The sequence below is a fragment of the Grus americana genome, chromosome 35 (assembly GCF_028858705.1).
Source record: "Grus americana isolate bGruAme1 chromosome 35, bGruAme1.mat, whole genome shotgun sequence".
In the NCBI taxonomy this organism is placed as follows: Eukaryota; Metazoa; Chordata; class Aves; order Gruiformes; family Gruidae; genus Grus; species Grus americana.
The window spans coordinates 215143-242971 of NC_072886.1; the positions used below are offsets into that span (position 1 = coordinate 215143).

The 27829-nt window shown below is 72.7% G+C and overlaps 1 protein-coding gene across 1 annotated transcript; it reads right to left on the reverse strand.

The window, feature by feature from the left end:
• ATG2A (autophagy related 2A) lies at nt 1-27822 on the reverse strand. Its single transcript, XM_054808373.1, has 40 exons — nt 27610-27822; nt 27366-27516; nt 26777-26899; nt 26421-26523; nt 26135-26252; nt 25864-25959; nt 25208-25304; nt 24678-24809; nt 24427-24518; nt 24208-24255; nt 23885-24099; nt 22510-22636; nt 22138-22245; nt 21388-21528; nt 20931-21135; nt 20185-20272; nt 19215-19311; nt 18644-18786; nt 18313-18566; nt 16926-17074; nt 15985-16114; nt 15496-15677; nt 14323-14403; nt 13885-13991; nt 13344-13436; nt 13175-13245; nt 12966-13045; nt 12506-12709; nt 12153-12261; nt 11864-12060; nt 11011-11223; nt 10655-10763; nt 6136-6200; nt 5916-6001; nt 4872-4941; nt 4691-4773; nt 3316-3437; nt 1454-1605; nt 711-803; nt 1-126 (listed from the first exon to the last, which is right to left on the reverse strand). The coding sequence occupies exons 1-40, from the start codon at nt 27778-27780 to the stop codon at nt 37-39; spliced, it is 4995 nt and encodes a 1664-aa protein (XP_054664348.1). The 5' UTR covers nt 27781-27822; the 3' UTR covers nt 1-36.
• Between the last annotated feature and the right edge of the window lie 7 nt (nt 27823-27829).

Consider the following 27829-nt stretch of genomic DNA (forward strand, 5'->3'; position numbering starts at 1 on the left):
CAACCAGTCCATCCCAGTGCTCCCAGTTCCACGGCTTTATTGGGGGCGGGGCCGCGGGGGGGGGCGGGGCCCCTCGTGTCCTTCGTGGGGGGCGGGGCTCCTCCGCGTGCTGTCGCCGGGGGGGGGCTGGGGGGGGGGGGACACGAGATGGGGGGAGATGGGTTGGAGGGGGGGACTGGGGGGACTGGGAGGGGGCACCCACCGCCCCCCCAACCATACTGGGATCCCCCGACCCCCAAACTGGGCCATACTGGGAGCCCCCCTCCTCCACAGACCATACTGGGATCCCCCTGACCCCAAACTGGGCCATACTGGGAGCCCCCCCACCCCCCCAACTGGGCCAAACTGGGCCACCCACCCCCCCCCCCCCCCCAGACCATACTGGGATCCCCCAACCCCCAACTGGGCCAAATTGGGAGCCCCCCCCCTCCACAGACCATACTGGGATCCCCCAACCCCAAACTGGGCCATACTGGGAGCCCCCCCCACACCCTCCAGACCATACTGGGAGCCTCCCCCCCCGCCCCCCCCGCCAACCATACTGGGATCCCCCTGACCCCCAACTGGGCCATACTGGGACAACCCTGAGCTCCCCCCACCACCATACTGGGCCCCCCCTCAGCCCATACTGGGATCTCCCTGAGCCCCCCCCCCCTGCCCCCAGCCATACTGGTCCATACTGGTCCATACTGGTCCATACTGGTCAGTACCTGGTGGGGGTCTCCTGGAGGCTCTGGGGGGGCCCCCAGGGGCCGGGGGGGGCTGGGGGGGGCCAGCAGCTCGTACAGAGCCTCTGCCAGCGCCTGGGGGGACGGGGGGGGTCAGGGTGCCAGCGGGGTGCCCCCAGCACCCCCCACCTCCCCACCCCCCCGGGGTCCCTCCCAGCACCCCCAGGGGCGGGGGGGGCCCTCAGTGGGGTCTTGGGGGGCCCTGGGGGGGGGTCCCAGGGTGGTTTGGGGGGGGCCAGGGAGGTTTTGGGGTCCCATGGGGGTCCCAGGGCAGTTTGGGGGGGTCCCGGGGCAGTTTGGGGGTGTCCTGTGGCAATTTGGGGGTCCCATGGGGGGTCCCAGGGCAATTTTGGGGGGGTCCTGGGAGGTTTTAGGGTTCCGGGGGGGGGGGTCCCAGGGCAGTTTGGGGGGGGGGCCAGGGAGGTTTTGGGGTCCCATGGGGGGTCCCAGGGTGGTTTGGGGGGCCCCAGGGAAGTTTTGGGGTCCCAGAGGGGGTCCCGGGGCAGTTTGGGGGTGTCCTGTGGCAATTTGGGGGTCCCATGGGGGGGTCCCAGGGAGGTTTTGGGGTCCCATGGGGGTCCCAGGGCAGTTTGGGGGGGTCCCGGGGCAGTTTGGGGGTGTCCTGTGGCAATTTGGGGGTCCCATGGGGGGTCCCAGGGAGGTTTTGGGGTCCCAGGGGCAGTTTGGGGGGGTTCTGGGGGCTCTGGGGGTTTTGGGGTGCCCACCTGGAGGGCGCGCAGCAGGCGGGTGCCGAGGCCGATGGCGGCGGAGGCGGAGGCGGCGCCCAGCGCGGTGACCCCCCGCGTCACCCCCCGCGTCACCCCCCCGGGGCGGCCCCCCGGCAGCGGCAGCGCCAGCAGGTCCCGCAGCGCCCGCCCTGGGGACAGCGATGGCACCGGGGGGGGGACACGCGTGTCACCCCCGCCACACCCCCCAGCGTGGGGACACATCGGGGCGCCCCGGTGACATCCCACCCACCCACCAGCACCCACTAGTGACACCCCAGGACGCCCCTGTGACATCCCACCCACCAGCACCCACTAGTGACACGCCAGGATCCCTAGTGACACATCACCCACCCACCAGGACCCACTAGTGACACCCCAGGACACCCCCTGTGACATCCCACCCACCAGCACCCACTAGTGACACCCCACCTGCCCACCAGGACCCACCAGTGACACCCCAGGACGCCCCAGTGACACTCCAACACCCACTAGTGACACCCCAGGACGCCCCTGTGACATCCCACCCACCAGCACCCACTAGTGACACGCCAGGATCCCTAGTGACACATCACCCACCCACCGGGACCCACTAGTGACACCCCAGGATGCCCCTGTGACACATCACCCACCCACCGGGACCCACTAGTGACACCCCAGGACACCCCCAGTGACATCCCACCCACCAGCACCCACTAGTGACACGCCAGGATCCCTAGTGACACATCACCCACCCACCAGGACCCACTAGTGACACCCCAGGACACCCCCTGTGACATCCCACCCACCAGCACCCACTAGTGACACCCCACCTGCCCACCAGGACCCACCAGTGACACCCCAGGACGCCCCAGTGACACTCCAACACCCACTAGTGACATCCCAGGACACCCCCAGTGACATCCCACCCACCGGGACCCACTAGTGACACCCCAGGATCCCTAGTGACACATCACCCACCCACCGGGACCCACTAGTGACACCCCAGGACACCCCCGTGACATCCCACCCACCAGGACCCACTAGTGACAGCCCAGGACACCCCCGTGACATCCCGCCCACCCACCAACACCCACTAGTGACATCCCAGGACACCCCCTGTGACATCCCACCCACCAGCACCCACTAGTGACGTGCCACCCACCCCAGAGCACCCTGGTGACCCTCCAAGACCCACTAGTGACACACCACCACTGCCACCACCCACCAGCACCCACTAGTGACACCCCAGGACACCCCTGTGACACATCACCCACCCACCAGCACCCACTAGTGACACCCAAGGACACCCTGGTGACATCCCACCCACCCACCAGCACCCACCAGTGATTTGCCACCCACCCACGGGGTGCAGCTGGGGACACGGGGGGGCCGTGGGGTGACACAGGAGGCCGTGGGGTGACACGGGGGGGTGTGGGGTGACACGGGGGGGCCGTGGGGTGACACAGGGGGCCGTGGGGTGACACAGGAGGCCGTGGGGTGACACGGGGGGGTGTGGGGTGACACGGGGGGCCGTGGGGTGACACAGGGGGGTGTGGGGTGACACCGGGGGCCGTGGGGTGACACAGGAGGCCGTGGGGTGACACAGGGGGCCGTGGGGTGACACGGGGGGGTGTGGGGTGACACGGGGGGTGTGGGGTGACACAGGGGGCCGTGGGGTGACACGGGGGGCCGTGGGGTGACACAGGGGGGTGTGGGGTGACACGGGGGGGCCATGGGGTGACACGGGGGGGTGTGGGGTGACATGGGGGGGGTGTGTGGGGTGACACGGGGGGGTGTGGGGTGACACAGGAGGCCGTGGGGTGACACGGGGGGCCGTGGGGTGACACGGGGGGCCGTGGGGGCCCACGGGTGACACTCACAGAGGCGCAGCACAGCGTGCACGGGGGCCACCCCCCCCAGCAGCCCGGGCAGCTGGTGGCACCGAATGTCCCGAAGCCACTCGGTCACCGCGAAGGTCACGACCTTCCCCAGCCCCAAGAGCCTGCGGGGACACGGGGGGGCACGGGGGGGACATGGGGGGGACATGGGGGGACATGGGGGGACACGGGGGGGGGGGGGGGGACGGGGGGGGGGGGGGGACGGGGGGGGGGGGACACGGGGGGGGGGACATGGGGGGGGCACGGGGGGGGGGACATGGGGGGACACGGGGGGGGGACACGGGGGGGACATGGGGGGGGACGGGGGGGGACACGGGGGGGGCACGGGGGGGGACGGGGGGGGGACACGGGGGGACACACGGAAATGGCGAGTTGCGGGGACCCCCTGGGGACCCCCGTCCGCCCTCCTGAGCCCCCGACTGCCCCGTGTCCCCCCCCTGCCCCCCCATGTCCCCGTGTCCCCCATGTCCCACTGTGCCCCCCATCCCCATGTCCCCCCAAGTCCCCATCTCCCCACGCCCCCCCCATGTCCCCCCGTGTCCCCCATCCCCGTGCCCCCCCATGTCCCATTGTGCCCCCCATGTCCCCCCGTGTCCCCCCATGCCCCCCCATCCCTGTACCCCCCATGTCCCATGTCCCCCCATGTCGCCCCATGTCCCCCCGTGCCCCCCCATCCCTGTACCCCTGTGTCCCCCCATGTCCCCCCTGTGCCCCCCGTGCCCCCGTGTCCCATTGTGCCCCCCCATGCCCCCCCATCCCTGTACCCATGTCCCCCCATGCCCCCCCATGCCCCCCCGTCCCTTTGTGCCCCCCATGTCCCCCCATGCCCCCCATCCCTGTACCCCCCCCATGTCCCATTGCCCCCCCGTGTCCCCCCATGTCCCCTCGTGTCCCCCCATCCCTGTACCCCCTCCATGTCCCCCCCATGTCCCATTGTCCCCCCATCCCCCCGTGTCCCCCCATGTCCCATTGTCCCACCCGTGTCCCCCCATGCCCCCCTGTCCCATTGTCCCCCCCGTCCCCCCCTGCCCCCCCATGCCCCCCCATCCCCCCCCGTCCCCCCGTGTCCCCCCATGTCCCCCCATCCCCCCCTGCCCCCCCGTCCCCCCATGCCCCCCTGTCCCCCCCGTGCCCCCGTGTCCCCCCATGCCCCCCCGTCCCCCCATGCCCCCCCGTCCCCATGTCCCCCCGTCCCCCCGTGTCCCCCCCATGCCCCCCTGTCCCCCCATGCCCCCCCGTCCCCCCGTGTCCCCCCCATGCCCCCCGTCCCCCCATGCCCCCCATGCCCCCCCTGTCCCCCCATGCCCCCCCGTCCCCCCATGCCCCCCTGTCCCCCCCTGTCCCCCCCGTCCCCCACCCCTGCCGGTGGCACAGCCTCTTCAGGCGCAGCTGGGAGCAGTTCAGCCGGGCCAACCCGATCAGGATCCCGGCCAGCGCGCCCTGCGCGGGGACAGTGACATCACCGGGGTGACGTCACCCCTGGCGTGACATCACACCCCCCCCGGACCCGCCCATCACCCCCCCCCCCCCGGTGTCACCTGCTCCATGGTGACGCGTTTCCCGCGATAGTCCAGCCAGACGGGGACCTCGGCCGTGAACCGGAACTCCCTGGGGACGACACCGTGGGGACACCCCCGTCACCATCCCGGGACACCCCCATCCCTGCTGGGGTCCCCACAGGGTGTCCCCCCCACAGGGTGTCCCCAGGGTGCCCCCAATATCCCCCCCCCAGGGTGTCCCCAGGGTGCCCCCAATGTGCCCCCAATATCCCCCCCCAGGGTGTCCCCAATGTGCCCCCAGGGTGCCCCCCCCAGAGTGTCCCCCCCCAGGGTGTCCCCAGGGTGCCCCCAATATCCCCCCCCAGGGTGTCCCCAGGGTGGCCCCAATGTGTCCCCCCAGGGTGTCCCCAGGGTGCCCCCAATATCCCCCCCCAGGGTGTCCCCAATGTGCCCCCAGGGTGCCCCCCCCAGAGTGTCCCCCCCCCAGGATGTCCCCAGGGTGCCCCCAATATCCCCCCCCCAGGGTGTCCCCCATATCTCCCCCCAGTGCCCCCCCCAGGGTGTCCCCAATGTCCCCAGTGCCCCCCCCAGGGTGTTCCCAACATCCCCAGTGTCCCCCCAGGGTGCCCCCCCAGGGGGTCCCCAACGTCCCCTGTATCCCCCCCCAGTGCCCCCCCCCCCAGGGTGCCCCCCCCAGTGGCCCCCCCCCAGGGTGTCCCCAATGTGCCCCCAATGTCCCCCCAGGGTGTATCCCCCCCCCAGATGTCCCCAGGGTGCCCCCAATGTCCCCCCCCAGTGGATCCCCAATGTCCCCCCCAGAATGTCCCCCGTATCCCCCCCCAGGATGTCCCCAATGTCCCCAGTGCCCCCCCCCAGGGTGTCCCCAGTGTCCCCCCAGGGTGCCCCCCCCCAGGGGGTCCCCAATGTCCCCCGTATCCCACCCCAGTGCCCCCCCCCCAGGCTGTCCCCCCCAGGGTGTCCCCAATATCCCCAGTGTCCCCAGTGCCCCCCCCCCAGGGTGTCCCCAATGTCCCCAGTGCCCCCCCAGGGTGCCCCCCCAGGGTGTCCCCGGTGTCCCCAGACCGGAAGTAGACGGGGGGGGGTCTCGGTGTCGGGCTCCTCATCCGCCAGCGGCTCCAGCCCGGGGGGGTCCCCGGCACCTGGGGGGGCTGCGGGGGGGGGGGGTGGGGGTGAGGGGACCCCCAGCGCCCGGGGTGCCCCCTCCAGCCCCCCCCCCAGCGCCCAGGGGTGCCCCCCCCAACCCCCCCCCGCACCCATGGGTGCCCCTCGCCATGGCCGGTACCGTCGGGGGGGTGCGGGGGGGCCGCGGGGGGGCCCATGTGTGCCAGGAAGCTGCTGACGTAATCCCTGAGGAAGATGAGGGCGTCCTGGGGAGGAAGGGGGGGTGAGGGGGGCTCCTGGGGTGCCCCAAACCCCCCCCCAGGGCACCCAGACCCCCCGTGGGTCACCCTCACCCCCCCCCCCCCAAGAGCACCCTGATTTCCCCCCAGGAGCACCCTGACCCCCCCCATGGCACCCAGCCCCCCCAGGGGTTACCCCCAGCCCCCCCCAGGAGCACCCACACCCCCCCATGGCACCCTGACCCCCCCAGGAGCACCCACACCCCCCCAGAGCACCCTGACACCCCCAGGAGCACCCTGACCCCCCCCCCATGGCACCCAGCCCCCCAGGGGTTACCCCCAGCCCCCCCCGGAGCACCCTGACCCCCCCATGGCACCCAGCCCCCCCAGGGGTTACCCCCAGCCCCCCCCATGGCACCCTGACCCCCCAGGAGCACCCTGACCCCCCCAGGAGCACCCACACCCCCCCAGAGCACCCTGACCCCCCCATGGCACCCTGACCCCCCAGGAGCACCCACACCCCCCCAGGAGCACCCTGACCCCCCAGGAGCACCCTGACCCCCCCAGGAGCACCCACACCCCCCCAGAGCACCCTGACCCCCCCATGGCACCCTGACCCCCCAGGAGCACCCTGACCCCCCCCATGGCACCCAGCCCCCCCAGGGGTTACCCCCAGCCCCCCCCATGGCACCCTGACCCCCCAGGAGCACCCTGACCCCCCCCGGAGCACCCACACCCCCCCAGAGCACCCTGACCCCCCCATGGCACCCAGCCCCCCCAGGGGTTACCCCCAGCCCCCCCCGGAGCACCCTGACCCCCCAGGAGCACCCACACCCCCCCAGAGCACCCTGACCCCCCCATGGCACCCTGACCCCCCAGGAGCACCCACACCCCCCCAGGAGCACCCTGACCCCCCAGGAGCACCCTGACCCCCCCAGGAGCACCCACACCCCCCCAGAGCACCCTGACCCCCCCATGGCACCCAGCCCCCCCCGGAGCACCCTGACCCCCCCAGGAGCACCCTGACCCCCCCATGGCACCCTGACCCCCCCACCTGGTCGATGTGGAGGCGCAGGGGGGTCAGGGCCACCCTCAGGCAGCACTCGGGGACCCCCCCGGGGGGCGGGGGGTACGGCAGCACCCGCAGGGCCTTGACCCACAGCTGGGGGGGGAACGGGGGGGTCAGAAATGGGGGGGCACAAACGGGTGAGAATTGGGGGGGCACAAACGGGTGAGAATTGGGGGGGTCAGGAATGGGGGTGAGAATTGGGGGGGCACTAACGGGGTCAGAATTGGGGGGCACAAACGGGTGAGAATTGGGGGGGCACTAACGGGGTCAGAATTGGGGGGCACTAACGGGGGTGAGAATTGGGGGGGCACTAACGGGGTCAGAATTGGGGGGCACTAACGGGGTCAGAATTAGGGGGGCACTAACGGGGGTCAGAATTGGGGGGCACTAACGGGGTCAGAATTAGGGGGGCACTAACGGGGGTGAGAATTGGGGGGGCACTAACGGGGGTGAGAATTGGGGGGCACTAACGGGGTCAGAATTGGGGGGGGCACTAACGGGGGTCAGAATTGGGGGGGCACTAACGGGGTCAGAATTGGGGGGGCACTAACGGGGGTCAGAATTGGGGGGGGCACTAACGGGGTCAGAATTGGGGGGGCACAAACGGGTGAGAATTGGGGGGGCACTAACGGGGTTCAGAATTGGGGGGGCACAAACGGGTGAGAATTGGGGGGGCACTAATGGGGTCAGAATTGGGGGGCACTAACGGGGGTGAGAATTGGGGGGGCACTAACGGGGTCAGAATTGGGGGGCACTAACGGGGTCAGAATTGGGGGGCACTAATGGGGTCAGAATTGGGGGGGCACTAACGGGGTCAGAATTGGGGGGCACTAACAGGGTCAGAATTGGGGGGGCACAAATGGGTGAGAATTGGGGGGGTCAGAATTGGGGGGCACTAATGGGGTGAGAATTGGGGGGCACTAACAGGGGTCAGAATTGGGGGGGCACTAACGGGGTCAGAATTGGGGGGCACTAATGGGGTGAGAATTGGGGGGGCACTAACGGGGTCAGAATTGGGGGGGCACTAACTGGGTTCAGAATTGGGGGGGCACTAATGGGGTTCAGAATTGGGGGGGCACTAACGGGGTCAGAATTGGGGGGCACTAATGGGGTCAGAATTGGGGGGGCACTAACGGGGTCAGAATTGGGGGGCACTAATGGGGGTCAGAATTGGGGGGGCACTAACGGGGTCAGAATTGGGGGGCACTAACGGGGGTGAGAATTGGGGGGCACTAACGGGGGTGAGAATTGGGGGGGGCACTAACGGGGTCAGAATTGGGGGGGCACTAATGGGGTGAGAATTGGGGGGGCACTAACGGGGGTCAGAATTGGGGGGGCACTAACGGGGTGAGAATTGGGGGGGCACTAACGGGGTCAGAATTAGGGGGGCACTAACGGGGTCAGAATTGGGGGGCACTAACGGGGGTCAGAATTGGGGGGCACTAACGGGGGTGAGAATTGGGGGGCACTAACGGGGTCAGAATTGGGGGGCACTAACGGGGTCAGAATTGGGGGGGGGCACTAACGGGGTGAGAATTGGGGGGGCACTAACGGGGGTCAGAATTGGGGGGGGCACTAACGGGGTGAGAATTGGGGGGGCACTAACGGGGGTCAGAATTGGGGGGGCACTAACGGGGTGAGAATTGGGGGGGCACTAACGGGGGTCAGAATTGGGGGGGCACTAACGGGGTCAGAATTGGGGGGGGCACTAACGGGGTGAGAATTGGGGGGGCACTAACGGGGGTGAGAATTGGGGGGGCACTAACGGGATGAGAATTGGGGGGGCACTAACGGGGGTCAGAATTGGGGGGCACTAACGGGGTGAGAATTGGGGGGCACTAACGGGGGTGAGAATTGGGGGGCACTAACGGGGTCAGAATTGGGGGGCACTAACAGGGGTCAGAATTGGGGGGGCACTAACGGGGGTCAGAATTGGGGGGCACTAACGGGGGTCAGAATTGGGGGGCACTAACGGGGTCAGAATTGGGGGGGCACTAACGGGGTCAGAATTGGGGGGCACTAACGGGGTCAGAATTGGGGGGGCACTAACGGGGGTCAGAATTGGGGGGCACTAACGGGGGTGAGAATTGGGGGGCACTAACGGGGTCAGAATTGGGGGGGCACTAACGGGGGTCAGAATTGGGGGGCACTAACGGGGTCAGAATTGGGGGGGCACTAACGGGGGTCAGAATTGGGGGGCACTAACGGGGTCAGAATTGGGGGGGCACTAACGGGGGTCACAATTTGGGGGGCACTAACGGGGGTGCTCAGCGCTGGGGAGCAGATCGGGGATCCCGTACCGTGGGGGGCTGCGGGGGGGGGCCCCCCCCCGGGGGTGTCGGCAGAGGAAAGGGGGGGCCGTGCCCCCCCCCAGGCGATCCCGCAGCTCCAGCTCCTGCACCAGCAGCACCAGGCGGGCGGTGGGCTGCTCCCCCGGCCCCACGGCCGCCCCACGGCCGCCCCACGGCTGCCCCACGGCCGCCGCCTCGTAGCTCTCGTGCTGCACGCTCACCTGGGGGGGGGGCAATGGGGGGCAATGGGGGGCACCGCCAGCACCCCCCGTTATCCCCCAGGCCCCCCTTTACCCCCCCATGCGCCCCCCTCCCCTTCACCTCCTGGGCCCCCCCAGATCCCCCCCAAGACCCCCAGGACCCCCCCAAAACACCCCAGGACCCCCCCCCAGGGCCCCCTCAGCTGCCCCAGGACCCCCCCAGGGACCCTCAGGATCCCCTCAAGGACCCCCCAAGACCCCCAGAGCCCCCCAGGACCCCCCCAGTACCCCCAACCCCCCCCCAGACCCCCAGGACCCTCCCCCAGACCCCCCGCCAGCCTCCCAGGACCCCCCAGACCCCCAGGACCCCCCCAGGACCCCTTCAGGACCCCCCTCAGACCCCTCCCGGTACCCCCAACCCCCCCCCGGACCCCCTTCAGGACCCCTCCCAGTAGCCCCAACCCCCCCAGACCCCCCCAAAGACCCCCAGGCCCCCCCCAGACCCCCCCCAGGACCCTCAGGACCCTGCCCAGACCCCCTGGACCCCCCCCCAGGACCCCCCCCAAACCCCCCCAGGACCCCCCCCAGACTCCCCCAAAGACCCCCCAGGACCCTCAACCCCCCCCAGACCCCCCCAAGGACCCTCAGGACCCCCCAGGACCCCCAACCCCCCCCAGACCCCCCCAAAGACCCCCAACCCCCCCAGGACCCCCCCAAGGACCCTCAGGGCCCCCCCCAGACCCCCCCAAGGACCCTCAGGACCCCCAACCTCCCCCAAAGACCCCCCAGGCCCCCCCCAGACTCCCCCAAAGACCCCCCCAAAGACCTCCCAGGACCCCCCCCCAGGACCCTCAGGACCCCCAGCCCCCCCAGGACCCCCCCAGACCCCCCGGCCCCCCACCTTGCCGAGGTGCAGCTCCATCAGCAGCTCCGGTCTCCGTCCGGGGCCCCCCCGGTTTCGCCACCGGGACTGGGCGGAGCCAGAGGGGGCGTGGCCACTGCGGCGAGACCTGAAGGGGGTGGGGCATATGTGTGACCACACCCCCCTAAGCCCCACCCACAACCATCTATGGGGTGCTGGGGGTGTGGCCTGCACCATGACCACACCCCCACAGCACCCACCCAGGCCACGCCTTCAAGGGGGTGTGGCCTCCACCTTAACCCCACCCACTCCCCACCCCCCTTCCCTATAAGGCAACATTATGCACATTGGCCCCGCCCACCCCCAAGCCCCGCCCAGAAGGGGGCGTGTCTCACCGTGCGTGGGCGGGGCCAGCCCCGAAGTCCCGCCCCCCGTAGAGCTGCCACTGCAGGGAGACGTCGCGCAGCAGCAGGCGGCTGCGGGGGGGGGGGCAGCCCTGGGGGGGGGCGCAGCCGGTCCCGTTCCCCCCGGGGGGGGCCGAAGTGCCCGTCCTGCACCCGCAGGGGTCCCGGCACCAACCAACGCACCCGGGGGGTTTCCACGGCGCCCTGGGGTCGGGGGGGGGGCAGAGCCTGACGCCCCAACCTGATGCCCTGGTGCCCCCCAGGGACCCCCCCCCCAGCCCGCAACACCCCCCCATGGTCCCCTACCAGCCCTCAGGGACCCCCCAAGGACCCCCCCAGCCCATGATACCCCCCCAGAGACCCCTGGTGCCCCCCAGGGACCCCCCCATTCCACAACACCCCCCCCAGAGACCCCCGGTGCCCCCCAGGGAACCCCCCCATTCCACAACACCCCCCCCAGAGACCCCCGGTGCCCCCCAGGGAACCCCCCCACTCCACAACACCCCCCCCCCCAGAGACCCCTGGTGCCCCCCAGGGAACCCCCCCACTCCACAACACCCCCCCCCCCAGAGACCCCTGGTGCCCCCCAGGGACCCCCCCATTCCACAACCCCCCCCCCCAGGGCCCCCCGGTGCCCCCCCAGGGACTCCCCCAGCTCTCAGAGACCCCCCCCAGCCCACAACAGCCCCCCCCAAGGACCCCCGGTGCCCCCCAGGGACCCCCTCAGACCACAAGACGCCCCCCCCCCAGGGACCCCCCCAGCCCTCATGACCCCCCCCAGCTTACAAGACCCAGCCCCAGGTCACCCCCAGCCCCCCCCGATCCACCCCCCCCCCCAACTCACGGGGCTGGGGGTGCCGGGGGCATCCAGGATGCAGAAGCCGTCAGGGTCGGGGCTGTCGTTGCCCCCCAACGGAGCTGGGGGGGGCTCAGGGGGGGCCGGAGGAGCCGCTATGGGGCCGCTGTGGGGCCGGGGCCCCCCCTCACCGGGAAACAGGTACACAGAGACAGGGGGGGCTGGGGGGGGCGGCGGGGCCTCATCTGGGGGGAAAAGGGGGGGGTCAGCCCCATGCCTGCACCCCCCTGACCCATAACTGTCTCCCCAAGACCCACATCTGCCCCCCAAGCCGTACCGGGGGGTTGTGGGGCGCCGTGGGGCAGCCGTGGGGCGTCGCGGAGGGCGTCCGTCAGGTCCTGCTGGTTGATGGTGGCCGTGGGGGGGCCGGGGGGGGCCGGGGAGACCTGGGGGGGGGCACAGCTGTGGGGCGCCGAGCACCCCGACCCACAGTGCCCTGAGCACCCCCCTGCTGCCCCACAGCACCCCAAGGATCTTGGGGGTCACTGCAGTGTTCCTATGCTCCCCCAAACCCACTTGGGGGGCACTGTGGGGCAACGAGGGTCCACGCTTCACCCCCGAACCCACTTGGGGGGTTCCTGCGGGGCAGTGGGGGGGTCCCCGTGGTGTCCCCAGCACCCCCCCACCCACCTGGCTGTCCCCGTGAGATGAAGGAGGACCGGCCGTGGGTCCCGCCGTGGGTCCCGCCGTGGGTCCCGCCGTGGGTCCGGCTGTGGGTCCGGCCGTGGGGCCGCCCAGGTGCCGCAGGAGCCGGGCGATGGCGGCGGCGCTGTCGGGGCAGGTGCGGGCGCGCAGGCGGGCGGGCGCCAACCGCAGCTCCTCCCGCGGGCAGGGCTGGGGGGCAGGCGGGGCTGACCCACGGCGACCCCCCTCTGCCCCACGGAGCCCCCCCATCTGCCCCCCTCTGCCCCACAGAGCCCCCCATCTGCTCCCCAACACCCCCCCACTGCCCCACAGAGGCCCCCATTTGCCCCCCCAGCACCTCCCCTTGCCCCACAGCTCCCCGTCTGCCCCCCAAAATCCCTCCCTGCCCCCCCTCTCTGCCCCATTGCCCCCCCCCCCCCCGCCCCACGGCTGCCCCCCAACTCACCGGGCTCTGCCCCTCGCCGTCGCCCTTCCAGGTGGTGACCACCAGCTCCAAGAAGTCGACGTCCAGAACGCAGACGTAATCTGGGGGGGGGGGGGGCACATAGGGATAAATGGGGGTGCCCCCCCCTCCCCAGACAGCGGGGTCCCCCCACCCTGCGGCCTCAGAGAGAAGTGGGGGGGCTCCGTGGGGTGACGCGGGTGACGCGGTACCTCGCTGCAGCTCCAGCGCGTCCTCGCGCCAGCGCTCGCTGAGGAACACGGCGCCGTCGTCCACCATGAGTCTGTAAAAGTCGGGGGGGGGGGGGGGAAGCAGGGGCAGTTAGGGGGGGTCCCCCCCACATTCTTGGGGGGTCCCCATCCCCCCCGTGCCCCCCCAGACCTGAGCAGGAAGACGGCGGTGTCGGTGACGATGGTGCTGGTGACGCTGAAGGTCTCGGCGGTGACCAGGACGCGCAGGGGGAGGGGTGGGGGTCTGGGGGGGGGGGGGTGGGGGCACCTCAGGGGGGACCCCAGGATTTGGGGTGTCCCCCCCCACATACACACCCCCCCCCACCCAAAGAACTGGGTGCTCCCCCCAACCCCCCCCAAGGGATCTGGGTGCTGCCCCCCCCCCCAGGGGACTCAAGGGGTTGGGGGGATCCTGAGTTTGGGGGCACCCAAAAATTTGGGGGGGAACCAGGGGTTTGGGGGGGACACCCAGAGGTTTGGGGGAACCCAGGGGTTTGGGGGGGGACCCAGAAATGGGGGGGGGAGCCAGGAGTTTGGGGGGGACCCCCAGGGGTTTGGGGGGATCCAGAAATGTGGGGGGGGAGCCAGGAGTTTGGGGGGGGACCCAGGGGTTTGGGGGGGGACCCCCAGGGGTTTGGGGGGACCCAGGGGTTTGGGGGGACCCCCCCAGGGGTTTGGGGGACCCCCCCAACCTGTAGTCGAGGGCGCAGCGGCAGAGGTGCAGGTGCAGCTGGGTGAGGGGGGTGGGTGCCGTGTACCCCAAAACCGGCTCGTCCTCCACCGCCAGCAGGGCCAGCAGCTGAAAAGGGGGGAGGGGGCGTCAGGGGGGACACCCCAAAACTGCCCCCACCCCAGCACCCCCCAAACACCCCCCACCCTCAACAGCTCCCACCAACCGCGGCCCCCCCTAAACCAGAGCCCCAAACCCAGGCACCTCCAAATGCCCCCCCATCTGCACCCCCAAACTGGGCACCCCAAAATGCCCCCCCCAAACAGCGACCCCCAAACGCCCCCCCCCCCACCTAGCGACCCCCCCAAGTGGGGACCCCAAAACCAGAGACCCCCCAAACTGGGGAGCCCTAAACCCCCCCAAACCTGGGGTCCCCCCAAACCTGCCCCCTCCCCCGTACCTGGCTGTACCAGCGCTGCCCGGGGGGGGCGGGGCGGTGCCGCAGCGTCACCCCCTCCAGGGCCACCGTCACCACCAGCTCCTGGGGGGGGGGCAGGGGCACGGCGTCACCCCGGGTGCCCCCCCCCCCATCCCTCAGTGTCCCCCAACGTCCCCAGGTCCTGTCCCCCCCCATCCCGTGTCCCCTGTGCCCCCCCATCCCTCACGTGCCCCCCCATAGCACCCCCCATTACCCCCAATGTCCTCCACGTCCCCCCCGTGTCCCCCCAATGTCCCCCCCAATGCCCCCCCATGTCCCCCCCCGTGTCCCCCCATCCCCCCAATGTCCCCCACAACGCCCCCCCATGTCCCCAGTCCCCCCCTGTCCCCCCCGTGTCCCCCCATCCCCCCCAATGTCCCCCACAATGTCCCCCCATGTCCCCAGTCCCCCCAATGCCCCCCCATGTCCCCCCCCGCGTCCCCACATCCCCCCCAATGTCCCCCCCAACGCCCCCCCATCCCCCCCAATGCCCCCCCATGTCCTCCCCCGTGTCCCCACATCCCCCCCAATGTCCCCCACAACGCCCCCCCATGTCCCCAGTCCCCCCCTGTCCCCCCCGTGTCCCCCCATCCCCCCCAATGTCCCCCCCTAATGCCCCCCCATCCCCCCCAATGCCCCCCCATCCCCCCCAATGCCCCCCCATATCCCCAGTCCCCCCCAACGTGTCCCCCCCCCCCATGTCCCCCCCGTGTCCCCCCATCCCCCCAATGTCCCCCACAACACCCCCCCATGTCCCCAGTCCCCCCCTGTCCCCCCCGTGTCCCCCCATCCCCCCAATGTCCCCCACAACACCCCCCCATGTCCCCAGTCCCCCCCTGTCCCCCCCGTGTCCCCCCATCCCCCCCAATGTCCCCCCCTAATGCCCCCCATCCCCCCCAATGCCCCCCCATATCCCCAGTCCCCCCAACGTGTCCCCCCCCCCATGTCCCCCCCCGTGTCCCCCCATCCCCCCAATGTCCCCCACAACACCCCCCCATGTCCCCAGTCCCCCCCTGTCCCCCCCGTGTCCCCCCATCCCCCCCAATGCCCCCCCAATGTCCCCCCCAATGCCCCCCCATCCCCCCCAATGCCCCCCCATATCCCCAGTCCCCCCCAACGTCCCCCCCCCCCCCGGGTCCCCCCCCGTGTCCCCACCCTGACGTTGCTCCGGGGGTCCAGGCTGCTCCCCAGCGCGAGCCCCAGCATTCGGGGGGGCAGGGGGACCCCGGGGGGGGGCGCGGGCTCCTCCCAGGGCAGCAGGGTGGGGAGCAGGGGGGGGGGCGGCCCCCCCTCCCCCGGCACCTCCAGCCCCTCCCCCGCCTCCTCCGGCACCGACCCTGGGGGGGGGGGGGGGGGGGGCAGAGTGGGGGGGGGGACCCTCCAGCCCCCCGAAACTGGGACACACCCCCCCACCCCCCCCAAACCACAGGGAACCCCCGGGGCTGGCAGGGCCCCCCCAAACCCACGCCCCCTTTTGGGGGTGCCCCCTCCATTATGCCCCTCCCCCCTTTGGGGAAGCCCCCCCCCTTCTGGGGATGCCCCTCCCCCTTTCCTGGCCCCTCCCCCTTTCCTGGCCCCTCCCCCTTTCAGGAAGCCCCCCCCCCATTTTTGGGGTCCCCCCCATTTTTGGGGTCCCCCCCGTACCGTGGTAGAGGGCGACGTGCCGGGCCTCGGCGCAGGCGTGGGCGTGGCCCCCCCGGCCCCCCGGGCGGGGCAGGATGCAGAGCCGCCCCTCCCCCACCTCCAGCACCAGGCAGCCCCCCGAAACCCCCTCCTGGGGGGGGGGAGGGGACGGACACCCCACTGTCACCCGGGGGGGGGGGGGCAGGACCCCCAGCGGGGACCCCGGGGTGACAGGGAGGATGGGGGGGGGCAGGGGGGGACCCCCAAGTGACACAAAGGGGACAGGGAGGGGACCCAGGGGGATTGGGGGGGGTCTGGGGTGATGGGGGGGACCGGGGGGCCCCCAAGTGACACAGAGGGGACAGGGAGGGGCTGGGGGGGACCTGGGGGGGACCCAGGGGATGGGGGGGGGGTCAGAGAGGGGACCCCAAAGGACAGAGGGGTGACAGAGAGGGACCTAGGGGGATTGGGGGGGTCTGGGGTGATGGGGGGGGGACCGGGGGACCCCCAAGTGACAGAAAGGGGACAGGGAGGGGCTGGGGGGGACCTGGGGGGATTGGGGGGGGTCTGGGGTGATGGGGGGGGGGACCGGGGGACCCCCAAGTGACAGAAAGGGGACAGGGAGGGGCTGGGGGGGACCTGGGGGGATTGGGGGGGGTCTGGGGTGATGGGGGGGGACCGGGGGACCCCCAAGTGACACAGAGGGGACAGGGAGGGGCTGGGGGGGACCCAGGGGGGACCCAGGGGATGGGGGGGATCAGAGAGGGGACCCCAAAGGACAGAGGGGTGACAGGGAGGGACCTAGGGGGATTGGGGGGGTCTGGGGTGATGGGGGGGGGACCGGGGGACCCCCAAGTGACACAGAGGGGACAGGGAGGGGCTGGGGGGGACCTGGGGGGGACCCAGGGGATGGGGGGGGGGTGTTGGGGGGAACGGGGGGGCCGGGGTCCCCCCAGACGCACCGTGGGGTGACAGTGGGCGGTGACGCGGCCCCGCAGGACGGTGACGAGGACGGCGACGCCGCTCTGGGTTGGGGGGGGCGCGTCCCCCGCGTCCCCCGGTGTCACCGTGGGGCCTTCGTCCTCCTCTTCCTCCTCCTCCTCCTCCGAGTCTGGGGGGGGGGGGGTGTCAGTGGGGATCCACAGCACCCCAAAAACCGGGGAGACCCCAGGTCTGGGTCCTACTGCACCCCAAAATCCAGGGGGACCCCCCCAAAACCCAAGGGGGACCCAACTCCAGGCCCCAGAGCACCCAAAAAACCAGGAGCACCCCAGATCCAGACCCCCACGGCACCCCAAAACCCAGGGGACCCCCCCAAAACCCGGGGGGGACCCCCCAAAACCCCGGGGGATGCCCCCCAAAACCCCGGGGACCCCCCCAAAACCCGGGGGGACCCCCCAAAATCCCAGGGCACCCCCCCAAAACCCCAGAGACCCCCCAAAACCCCGGGGCACCCCCCCAAAACCCCAGGGCACTCCCCAAACCCGGGGCACCCCCCCCCAAAACCCAGGGGACCCCCAAAACCCCGGGGGCACCCCCCAAAACCCCAGGGGCACCCCCCCCAAACCCCAGGGGACCCCCAAACCCCAGGGGACCCCCCCCAAACCCGGGGGGACCCCCAAAAACCCCGGGGCACCCCTCCAAAACCCCGGGGGACGCCCCCCAAAACCCCAGGGACCCCCCCAAACCCGGGGGACCCCCCCAAACCCCAGGGCACCCCCCCAAAACCCCAGAGACCCCCCAAAACCCCGGGGCACCCCCCCCAAAACCCCAGGGACCCCCCAAACCCGGGGGCAGCCCTCCAAAACCCGGGGGGACCCCTCCAAAACCCCGGGGGGACCCCCCCAAACCTGGGGGCACCCCCCAAAACCCCAGGGGCACCCCCCCCAAACCCCAGGGGACCCCCAAAAACCCCGGGGGACCCCTCCAAAACCCCAGGGACTCCCCCAAACCCGGGGGCACCCCCCAAAACCCCAGGGGACCCCCCCAAAACCCCAGGGCACCCCCCCAAAACCCCAGAGACCCCCCAAAACCCCGGGGCACCCCCCCCAAAACCCCAGGGTACCCCCCCAAAACCCCAGGGTACCCCCCCAAACCCGGGGGCACCCCTCCAAAACCCGGGGGGACCCCTCCAAAACCCCGGGGCACCCCCCAAAACCCCGGGGGGACCCCCCCAAACCTGGGGGCACCCCCCAAAACCCCAGGGGCACCCCCCCCCAAACCCCAGGGGAACCCCCAAAACCCCAGGGCACTCCCCAAACCCAGGGCACCCCCCCAAAACCCCAGGGACCCCCCAAAACCCCAGGAGACCCCCCAAAACCCCAGGGGACCCCCCAAACCCGCGCTCACCCGTCCCCACAGCCGACTTGCAGGGCTTGAAGGTGTCGGAGCCCGGAGGGGCGGAGCCTCTGGTGTGGGCGGGGCCTCCCGAGGGGGCGGGGCTCTGTGAAGGGGCGGGGCCTCCCGAGGGGGCGGGGCCTCCCGAGGGGGCGGGGCCTCCCGAGGGGGCGTGGCCTCCCGAGGGGGCGTGGCCTCCCGAGGGGGCGTGGCCTCCCGAGGGGGCGTGGCCAGCAGGCTCCCATAGCAGGAGATCGTTGTTGATTCTGGGGGGGGGGAGGTGACATCAGACACCACGGGGGGGGGACAGGGGACCCCCCCACCCCAAATCCCCCCCCCAAACCTGTTGTAGAGGCGCTGGGTGAGCTCGGGGGGGCGCAGGCGCAGGTGGGCGCGGGGCAGCGTCAGGCGCAGGGTGCAGGGGGCCCCCCTCAGCGCCCCCCCCACAAACGACTCCAGTTCCTCGGGGGTCCCCGGCAGCACCAGCTGGGGAGGGGGAAGGGGGGGGCACACTGTGGCATCGGGGGCCTCACCGCCATCCCACCCCCCCCCAAAACCCCCCCCAGGAGCACCCCAAAACCCATAGGGACCCACCCCAAAGCCCATAAAGCATCCCAACCCCCCCCAGGGAACCCCCTGAGGACCCCCCCCAACTCCTCCCAGGGCCCCCCCAAGCCCTACAGAGACTGCCCAGCCCCCCCCAAACCCCACCATGAGCCCCCCAACCCCCACTGGGGACACCCAGAAACCTCCCCCCGATCTAACAAAGACCCCAAAGAGAGAACAAGGGACCCCTGAAAAAGGGACAGCACCTTGGGGGGGGGGGGGGAAGGGGCGACAAGCACCCCAAAACCAAGGCAAAGGTGGGGGGGACGCACGCCACAGACAAGGCGGGGAACAGAGAGTGACCCCACCTCGTGGCTCTCGTAGATGTTACGTCGGGCAGAGAAAGGCGTTGGGGGGGGCCCGGGGGGGACCCCTGAGGGGGGGTCGGGCACCGTCACCTCCAGCCTGCGGGACCCAGGTGTCCAGCTCAGCGCAGGATGTGTCCCCGACCCCCCCCAGGCGTCCCATGTCCCCCCCCAGGCATCCCCCCCCGAACCCCTGGGGCACCCAGGTGCCCCCTCCAACCCCCCAGGGCACCCAGACATCCCATGTCCCCCCCCAGGGAACCCAGGTGCCCCCTCCAACCCCCCAGGGCACCCAGACGTCCCATGTCCCCCCCCAGGGAACCCAGGTGCCCCCTCCAACCCCCCAGGGCACCCAGACATCCCATGTCCCCCCCCCAGGTGCGCCCCTCTGACGCCCCAGGGCACCCAGACGTCCCATGTCCCCCCCCAGGGAACCCAGGTGCCCCCTCCGACCACCCCCAGGTCACCCAGACATCCCATGTCCCCCCCCCAGGCATCCCCCCCCAACCCCCCAGGGCACCCAGGTGTCCCACGTGCGTCCCCCCGAACCCCTGGGGCACCCAGGTGCCCCCCTCCGACCCCCCGGGGCACCCAGACGTCCCATGTCCCCCCCCAGGTGCCCCCCTCTGACGCCCCAGGGCACCCAGACATCCCATGTCCTCCCCCCAGGTGCCCCCCTCTGACGCCCCAGGGCACCCAGACATCCCATGTCCCCCCCCAGGCATCCCCCCCCGAACCCCTGGGGCACCCAGGTGCCCCCCTCCGACCCCCCGGGGCACCCAGACGTCCCATGTCCCCCCCCAGGGAACCCAGGTGCCCCCTCCAACCCCCCAGGGCACCCAGACATCCCATGTCCCCCCCCAGGTGCCCCCCTCCGATCCCCCAGGGCACCCAGACGTCCCATGTCCCCCCCCCAGGTGCCCCCTCCGACCCCCCGGGGCACCCAGACGTCCCACGTCCCCCCCCAGCTCACGTGGGCAGGCAGGAGGTGCCACCGGGGGCAGGGCCGGGCTCCACGCGCAGGCAGGGGACGTTCCCCATGTCCTCGGACTCGTAAACAACTGGGGGGGGGAACACACATGGGGGGTGGGGACAGATGTGTGTCACAGCTGTGTGTGTGTGTCCCCCCCAAGCCCGTACCCCCCCTCCCTCCCTGGGCCCCCCGTGTCACACCCCCCCCCCCCGCGCCCCTGATGTGGACACCAACCCCCCCCCAAATGTCACCCAGGACGTGGACACCAACCCCCCCCCCATGCCCCTGACGTGGACACCAACCCCCCCCCCCAAATGTCACCCAGGACGTGGACACCAACCCCCCCCCCCCCACCACATGTCACCCAAGACATGGACACCACCCCCCCCAAATGTCACCCAGGACGTGGACACCAACCCCCCCCCCCCAAATGTCACCCAGGACATGGACACCAACCCCTCCCCCCGCACCCCTGATGTGGACACCACACCCCCCCCCAAATGTCACCCAGGACGTGGACACCAACCCCCCCCCTCACCCAGGACGTGGACACCAACACCCCCCCCCCCCAAATGTCACCCAGGACATAGACACCAACCCACCCCCCCCCGCGCCCCTGACGTGGACACCACCCCCCCCCCTCACCCAGGACATGGACACCAACCCCCCCCCCCCCCCCCCAAATGTCACCCGGGGGGGTGGGCACAGACCGGAGCCCCCCCCCACATCCCCCCCCCCCGCCTCACCCAGCAGGTGGGTGCAGACCAAGACCCCGCCCTTCGGCCCCGCCCTCCCGCGGGGCTCCCCCAGTTCCAGTCGGAAACTTTCGGGGCGCAGGTTTGGGGGGGGTCCCCGTGCCGGGGGGGGGCGCAGATCCACGCGGGGCAGCCGGAGCCGTAGCACCGCCCCCGGTGCCGCCCACCGCACGCTGGGACACGCCCACTGCAGCCCCTGGGGGTGGGGCCACATCAGGACACGCCCACAAACCACAAGCCCCGCCCACTCCAAGGTCCCACACCCCCAAGCTCCACCCACAGTAATGCCCCACCCCTCACAAGCCCCACCCCTTCATTAGCATAAGCCACACCCCCAATCCAAACCCAGCCCCGCCCACAGCCTAAGCTCCACCCCCTTAAGCCCCACCCACACCCAAACTCTGCCCACCCAAAGCCCCGCCCCCCAGCCCCTCAGGACCCCACCCACCTTGCCAGGGGGTGTGGCCTGCTCAGGGGTGGGGCCAATCAGGCAGGTGAGGGCGGGGCCAAGCCTGTCAATCAGCCCCAGGTCCAGGTCGCTCTCCAAAGGGCTCAGCTCCAGGGACAGCTCCCGGGTCAGGGGGGGGGCCTGGTGGGGGGGGGGGGCAACCGGGGGGCTGAGGGGGCCTGGGGGGCCCGACTCAAGGTCCCAGGGGGGTTGGGGGGGCGCAGGGGGGGGCCTAGTGGGGTAAACTAGGGGTCAGGGGCAGAATGGGAGGGCCCAGAGGGGGTCCCTGGGGGGGCCTTGGGGGTCAGAGTGGCCCTGGGGGTGTGGGGGGGCCCAATTCAAGGGCCCAGGGGGCTTGGGGGGGCCCTGGGGGGCCTAGTGGGGCAAATTAGGGGTCAGGACAGAATGGGAGGGCCCAGAGGGGGTCGCTGGGGGGGCCTCTGGGGCCAAATGGGGGCCTTGGGGGTCAGAGTGGCCCTGGGGGTGTGCGGGGGCCCGACTCAAGGTCCCAGGGGGCTTGGGGGGGCCCTGGGGGGGGCCTAGTGGGGCAAATTAGGGGTCAGGGGCGGAACGGGAGGGCCCAAAAGGGGAAACGGGGGCCATGGGGTTGGGGGGGGTCCAGTCTGCAGGGCAAGGGGGGGGGGGGCTGGGGACTCCCCACCCTCAGGGCCCCCCCCCTCCCCCAGGGGGGATCGGGGCCCCCCCAGCCTGTCTGAGGGGGGGGCTTGGGGCCCCCCCTCCCCCACTCACCTGCACGGGGGGGTCCCCGGGGGGGGCGGGGCTGGGGGGGCCGTAGCGCAGGCGGAGGCAGGGCTGGGCTGGGGCGGGGCCAGCCGTCGCCATGGGAAACCGCAGCATCTGGGGGCGGGGCTGCAGGTGACCTCACACCCCCCAGCTCCCAGCCCCACCCCCCCAAGCTCCACCCACGAGACCCCTGCCACGCCCCACTCCTGGCCCCACCCCCCAGCTCCCAGCCCCGCCCCCTGCACAGCAGCACCTCCCCACACCCACTCCAAAGCTCCGCCCCCTCCCTGCCCAAGCCCCGCCCACCCTCAAGCCCCACCCACTTCCATCCCACAAACCCTGCCCAAGCCCCGCCCCCTCCCCCGTGGCCCCGCCCACCTGCAGGCGGTGTGGCTCCGCCCCCGGCAGCTCCTCCAGCAGCTCCATGCGGGCGAGCGAGAGCTGCCCCAGGGGCCCCCCCGGCCCCCCCAGCTCCAGCCCTGCCTGCGCCCCCCCTGCCGACAGCCTGTGGGCGGGGCCAGCAGGGGGCGTGGTCAGAGGGGGCGGGGTCAGCAAGGGGGCGGGGTCAGCAAGGGGGCGGGGTCAGTGCATGCAAACGGGGGGGGGCATGGCAATACCTGAGGTGTGGGAAGGGGAGGGCACAGCCCAAGGTGGGGGGGCGGGGCCAGAGGGGAGCAGGGTCTGTACATGCAAATGGAGGGGGCGGGTCAGGGGGCGGGGTCAGAGAGGGGCGGGGCCAGAGAGGGCATGGCCGGGGGCAGGGCCAGAGAGGGGGCATGGCCAGTGCATGCAAAGAGGAGGGGCGGGGCCGGAGAGGGGGCGGGGCCGGAGAGGGGGCGGGGCCGGAGAGGGGGCGGGGCCGGAGAGGGGGCGGGGCCGGAGAGGGGGCGGGGCCGGAGAGGGGGCGGGGCCGGAGAGGGGGCGGGGCCGGAGAGGGGGCGGGGCCGGAGAGGGGGCGGGGCCGGAGAGGGGGCGGGGCCGGAGAGGGGGCGGGGCCGGAGAGGGGGCGGGGCCGGAGAGGGGGCGGGGCCGGAGAGGGGGCGGGGCCGGAGAGGGGGCGGGGCCGGAGAGGGGGCGGGGCCGGAGAGGGGGCGGGGCCGGAGAGGGGGCGGGGCCGGAGAGGGGGCGGGGCCGGAGAGGGGGCGGGGCCGGAGAGGGGGCGGGGCCGGAGAGGGGGCGGGGCCGGAGAGGGGGCGGGGCCGGAGAGGGGGCGGGGCCGGAGAGGGGGCGGGGCCGGAGAGGGGGCGGGGCCGGAGAGGGGGCGGGGCCGGAGAGGGGGCGGGGCCGGAGAGGGGGCGGGGCCGGAGAGGGGGCGGGGCCGGAGAGGGGGCGGGGCCGGAGAGGGGGCGGGGCCGGAGAGGGGGCGGGGCCGGAGAGGGGGCGGGGCCGGAGAGGGGGCGGGGCCGGAGAGGGGGCGGGGCCGGAGAGGGGGCGGGGCCGGAGAGGGGGCGGGGCCGGAGAGGGGGCGGGGCCGGAGAGGGGGCGGGGCCGGAGAGGGGGCGGGGCCGGAGAGGGGGCGGGGCCGGAGAGGGGGCGGGGCCGGAGAGGGGGCGGGGCCGGAGAGGGGGCGGGGCCGGAGAGGGGGCGGGGCCGGAGAGGGGGCGGGGCCGGAGAGGGGGCGGGGCCGGAGAGGGGGCGGGGCCGGAGCATGCAAATGGAGAGGGGGTGGGGCCGGAGAGGGGGCAGGGCCAGAGCATGCAAATGGAGAGGGGGCGGGGCCGGAGCATGCAAATGGAGGGGGGCGTGGCAATACCTGAGGTGTGGGAAGGGGAGGGCGTGGCCCGAGGTGGGGTGGGCGTGGCCAGCAGTAAGCCCCGCCCACAAGCGATGGTAGGACCCGGGGGGGGGCGACCCCTCCTCCTCCTCCTCCTCTTCCTCCTCCTCTTCCTCCTCCTCCGGCAGCGTCACCGTCACCGTCCCCAGCGTCACCCGCACCCGCGCGCCCCCCCGCCATGGGGGGCCCCGCCCTGGGGACAGCGTCAGCAGTGGGGGGGGGGGGCACACAATGACACCCAGGGGTCCAGGGATCCCCACCCCCACCCCAACCCCCCCCCCAAGGGGACCCCGACTTACCGGGGGGGGGGCAGAGCTGTGGGGGGAGGGCGGCCGGCGCCAGGGGCTGCCCTGGGGGGAGGAAGTACATGGGGGGGGGGGGTATGTGCTCCCCCCCACTAGGGAGCACCCCCAAAACCCAAACAGCCCCCCCAATTCCCCCCCCGTGCCCCCCATAGCCCCCACCCCTGATACCCCCCCCCAGGGTCCCCCCTCCCACCCCCAGTGCCCCCCATCACTCACCGCAGGGCTCAGGGGGGGGCTGCCCAGGGGGGTCTCCTCGGGGGGGGCCACGCTGTCACCCCCCAGCGACCCCGTCATGGAGTAGAACAAATCTGGGGGGGGGGGGAAGGGGTGAGGACCCTCACGGTCCCCCCCAATGCCCCCCCCACCCCCCCAGAGCCCCCCCAACCACTCACAGAGCACCCACGACCCCCCCCCCCCAAGCACCTGTACACCCCCCCACACACCCCCAACCCACCCCGGGGTCTCACCGGAGTCGGGGTCCTCTCCGGGGGGGCCAGCGGTGTCCCCCCCCCGCAGGCAGCGGCTCAGCTCCCGCTCGATCACCTGCAGGTCCTGGGGGCCCAGGGGGCGGCTGCACCCCGCGGGGGGGGCACCCGGCTCTGCGGGACCCAGGTGTCCAGGGGAGGGTCCCACACCCCCAACCCCCCCCCCCCAAAAAGAAGCCAAGTGTCGGGGGGGTCCCACACCCCCAAACCCCCCTCAAGGGACCCAGGTATCCAGGGGGGATCCCACATCTGCAACCCCCCCCCCCCCAGAAGGACCCAGGTGGCGCAGGGGGTCCCACACCCCCAAACTCCCCCCCGAAATAGGACCCACATGTGAGGGGGGGGTCCCACACCCCCAACTCTCCACCCCCCCCAAGGACCCAGGCATCTGGGGGGGTCCCACACCCCAAAAGGGTCCCAGACCTCCACAGTGACACCTCCCCCCCCCCCCAGGGGGGACCCTGGGGTCTGGGTGCCCCCCCCTCCCCTCCCCAAGGGGGGGTGTCACTCACCGGGGGGGCTCAGGGCCCCCAGCAGCCCCCGCAGGGCCCCCAGCACGGGGGGGGGCAGCAGTAGGTGCAGGGCCCCCACCTTCCCCTCCACGTCCACCTGCGCCCCCACAGCTGTCAGCACCCCCAAAACCTGCACCCCCCCCAGCACCCCAAAACCCCCCCAGTACCCCTGGGTGCCCCTCAGCACCCCAAAACGTGCCCCCTCAGCACCCTAAGTGTCCCCAAACACCATAGGTGCCCCCTCCCCCCAGTCTCAAACGCCACCCCCCCAGCACCCATGGGTGCCCCCCAGCACCTCCCAACCCCCACAGGTGCCCCCCAGCACCCCAAACCCCAAAACGTGTCCCCCCCAGCACCCTAAGTGTCCCCAAACACCATAGGTGCCCCCTCCCCCATCTCAAACCCCCCCAGCACCCACAGGTTCCCCCCCAGCACCCCAAAAAAGCACCCCCCCAGCACCCTAAGTGTCCCCAAACACCATAGTGCCCCCTTCCCCCTGATGTCAACCCCCCCCAGCACCCATGGGTGCCCCCCCCCAGCATCCCCCAACCCCCAGAGGTGCCTCCCCCCCCAGCACCCATGGGTGCCCCCCCCCAGCATCCCCCAACCCCCAGAGGTGCCTCCCCCCCCCCCCCAGCACCCATGGGTGCCCCCACCGTGGGTCCCGGCAGCGCCTCGTTCTGCTTCAGCCTGAGGGAGAGCTCGGAGGGGCCGGGGCTGAACCCCACCTGCACGGGGGGGGGCGCGTCCTCCTGGGGGGGCACAGGGGGACACGGTGGCACCAAGGGGGGGGGACGTGGGGTGACACTGGGGGAGGGAGACAGAGAGGGACACCACGGGGGGGGGCACAGGGTGACACTGGGGGGGCCGCAAGCGGCGCCGCCGTGAGGGACGCGAAGGGTGACGCGAGGGGGGGACGCCACGTACCAGGGGCCAGCGCGGTGGCAGCTCCTGGCAGAAGACCCGCAGGTCGCAGAGCCGCAGCCCCTTGTGCAGCACGGCGGGGGGGGCAGCCCCCAGCCCCCCCTCGTCCTGGTACTCCACCCTGGGGGGGGACACGCACACGCAGACCCTTGGGGGCCCCCCCAGTCCGTCCCGGACACCTGGGTGCCCCCCACCCCCCCAGATCCACCCCCCACCCCGTCCCCAGCCCCCTGGGTGTCACGTCGCGTGTCCCCCCCCCACCCTGACGCCCCCCCCGGCGCGATCCCACCTGGGCAGACGCAGCTCGAGGGCGGCTCCGGGCTGGGCCCCCCCCGGGGGCAGCTCCACCCGCAGCACCGTGTCCTCCAGCACCACCCGCAGCCGCCGCAGCACTGGGGGGGGGGGAAACTGAGGCACGACCCCCCCCAAGTCCATTCCCCACCCCCCACCACCTGGGTCCCCCCAGACACCTCAGGGTGCCCCCCCTCAGCCACCCAGGCCCCCCCTCCCTGGATGTCTGCCCCCCCCCCCCCCTTTGACACCGGGGTCCCCCCTCAACACCTCCCCCCCCCCAGACCCCCAGCTCCTCCTGGGTCCCCCCCCAGGTCCCCAAGTGTCCCCCCCCCAGGTCCCTGCCCCCCCCACCTGCGTCGATGGTGAGGGCCAGCGCCTCCAGCCCCTCCAGGGGGGGCGGCTCCACGGGGGGGTCCCGGCCCGGTTCGTGTCGCCCTGTGGGGGGGGGACCTGTCCCCGGCCCCCCCCACTGCCCTGCAGGGACACGAGGGAATGGGGAGGGGACGTGGGGGGGGCGTACACAGGGGTGACAGGGCCTGGGGGGGTGACAGGGACGCGGGGGACAACGAGAGGGGGTGACAGGGACCCCAGGGGGGGTGACAGGAGGGGAGGTGATGGGGACTCCGGGGGACAATAGAAGGGGGGTGACAGGGACCCCAGGGGGTGACAGGAGGGGGGTGACAGGGCCCCGGGGGGATGACAGGGGACCTGGGGGACAACGGGAGGGGGGTGATAGGAACCCCAGGGGGGATGACAGGGACCCCAGGGGGGATGACAGGGACCCCAGGGGACAATAGAAGGGGGGTGACAGGGACCCTGGGGGGGTGACAGGAGGGGGGTGACAGGGACCCCGGGTGCAACGGGAGAGGGGTGACAGGGGCCCCGGGCGGGGGGTGACAGGGGGCCCCGGGGGGGGGAAGGGGGGCGCCAGCCCACTCACGGGGGCCCAGGGCCAGCCGCAGCCCGGTGACGTGCAGGCAGCAGGCCCGGCTGCCCAGCGCGGCCCAGGGCACGGTGACCGTGACGGCGCCCAGACAGCCCTCCCGCAGCTCCAGCGGCGCCCCCGCCCCGGCCAGCACCTCATCCACCGCCTGGCAGAGCGGGGGGAAAACCGGGACCGGGCCTCAGCCTCCCCGCGGAGGCCTCTCCCCACCCCCCCCCCCCCCGCCAAGGCCGGGCCTCACCGCGGCGCACAACCGGAGATCGCGCAGGGTGCCGGTACCGCCGCGTAAATCGAGGCTGAGTTGCTCCAACCGCAGCCGTTCTTCCAGGAAAGGCCCAAGCGATCGTTCCAACGCGTAACGGGCTGCCCGGGCCTTCAAGGCCTCCGACCACCCCGGCGCCCACCGCCGCATCCCGCCCGACCCGGTCCGGCCCCGCCGCCGGTCCCGCCGCTACTGACCA

Bases quoted from the DNA above. Each gene is read 5' to 3' on its own strand.
- ATG2A (XM_054808373.1), bottom strand. From the start codon at position 27,780: ATGCGGCGGTGGGCGCCGGGGTGGTCGGAGGCCTTGAAGGCCCGGGCA. The intron at 13,046-13,174 runs GTACCGCGTCAC...CCCCCCCCCCAG, and splicing joins CGCGCTGGAGCTGCAGCGAG to ATTACGTCTGCGTTCTGGAC. The intron at 6,002-6,135 runs GTACCGGCCATG...CCCCCCCCGCAG, and splicing joins CCCCCCGCACCCCCCCGACG to CCCCCCCAGGTGCCGGGGAC.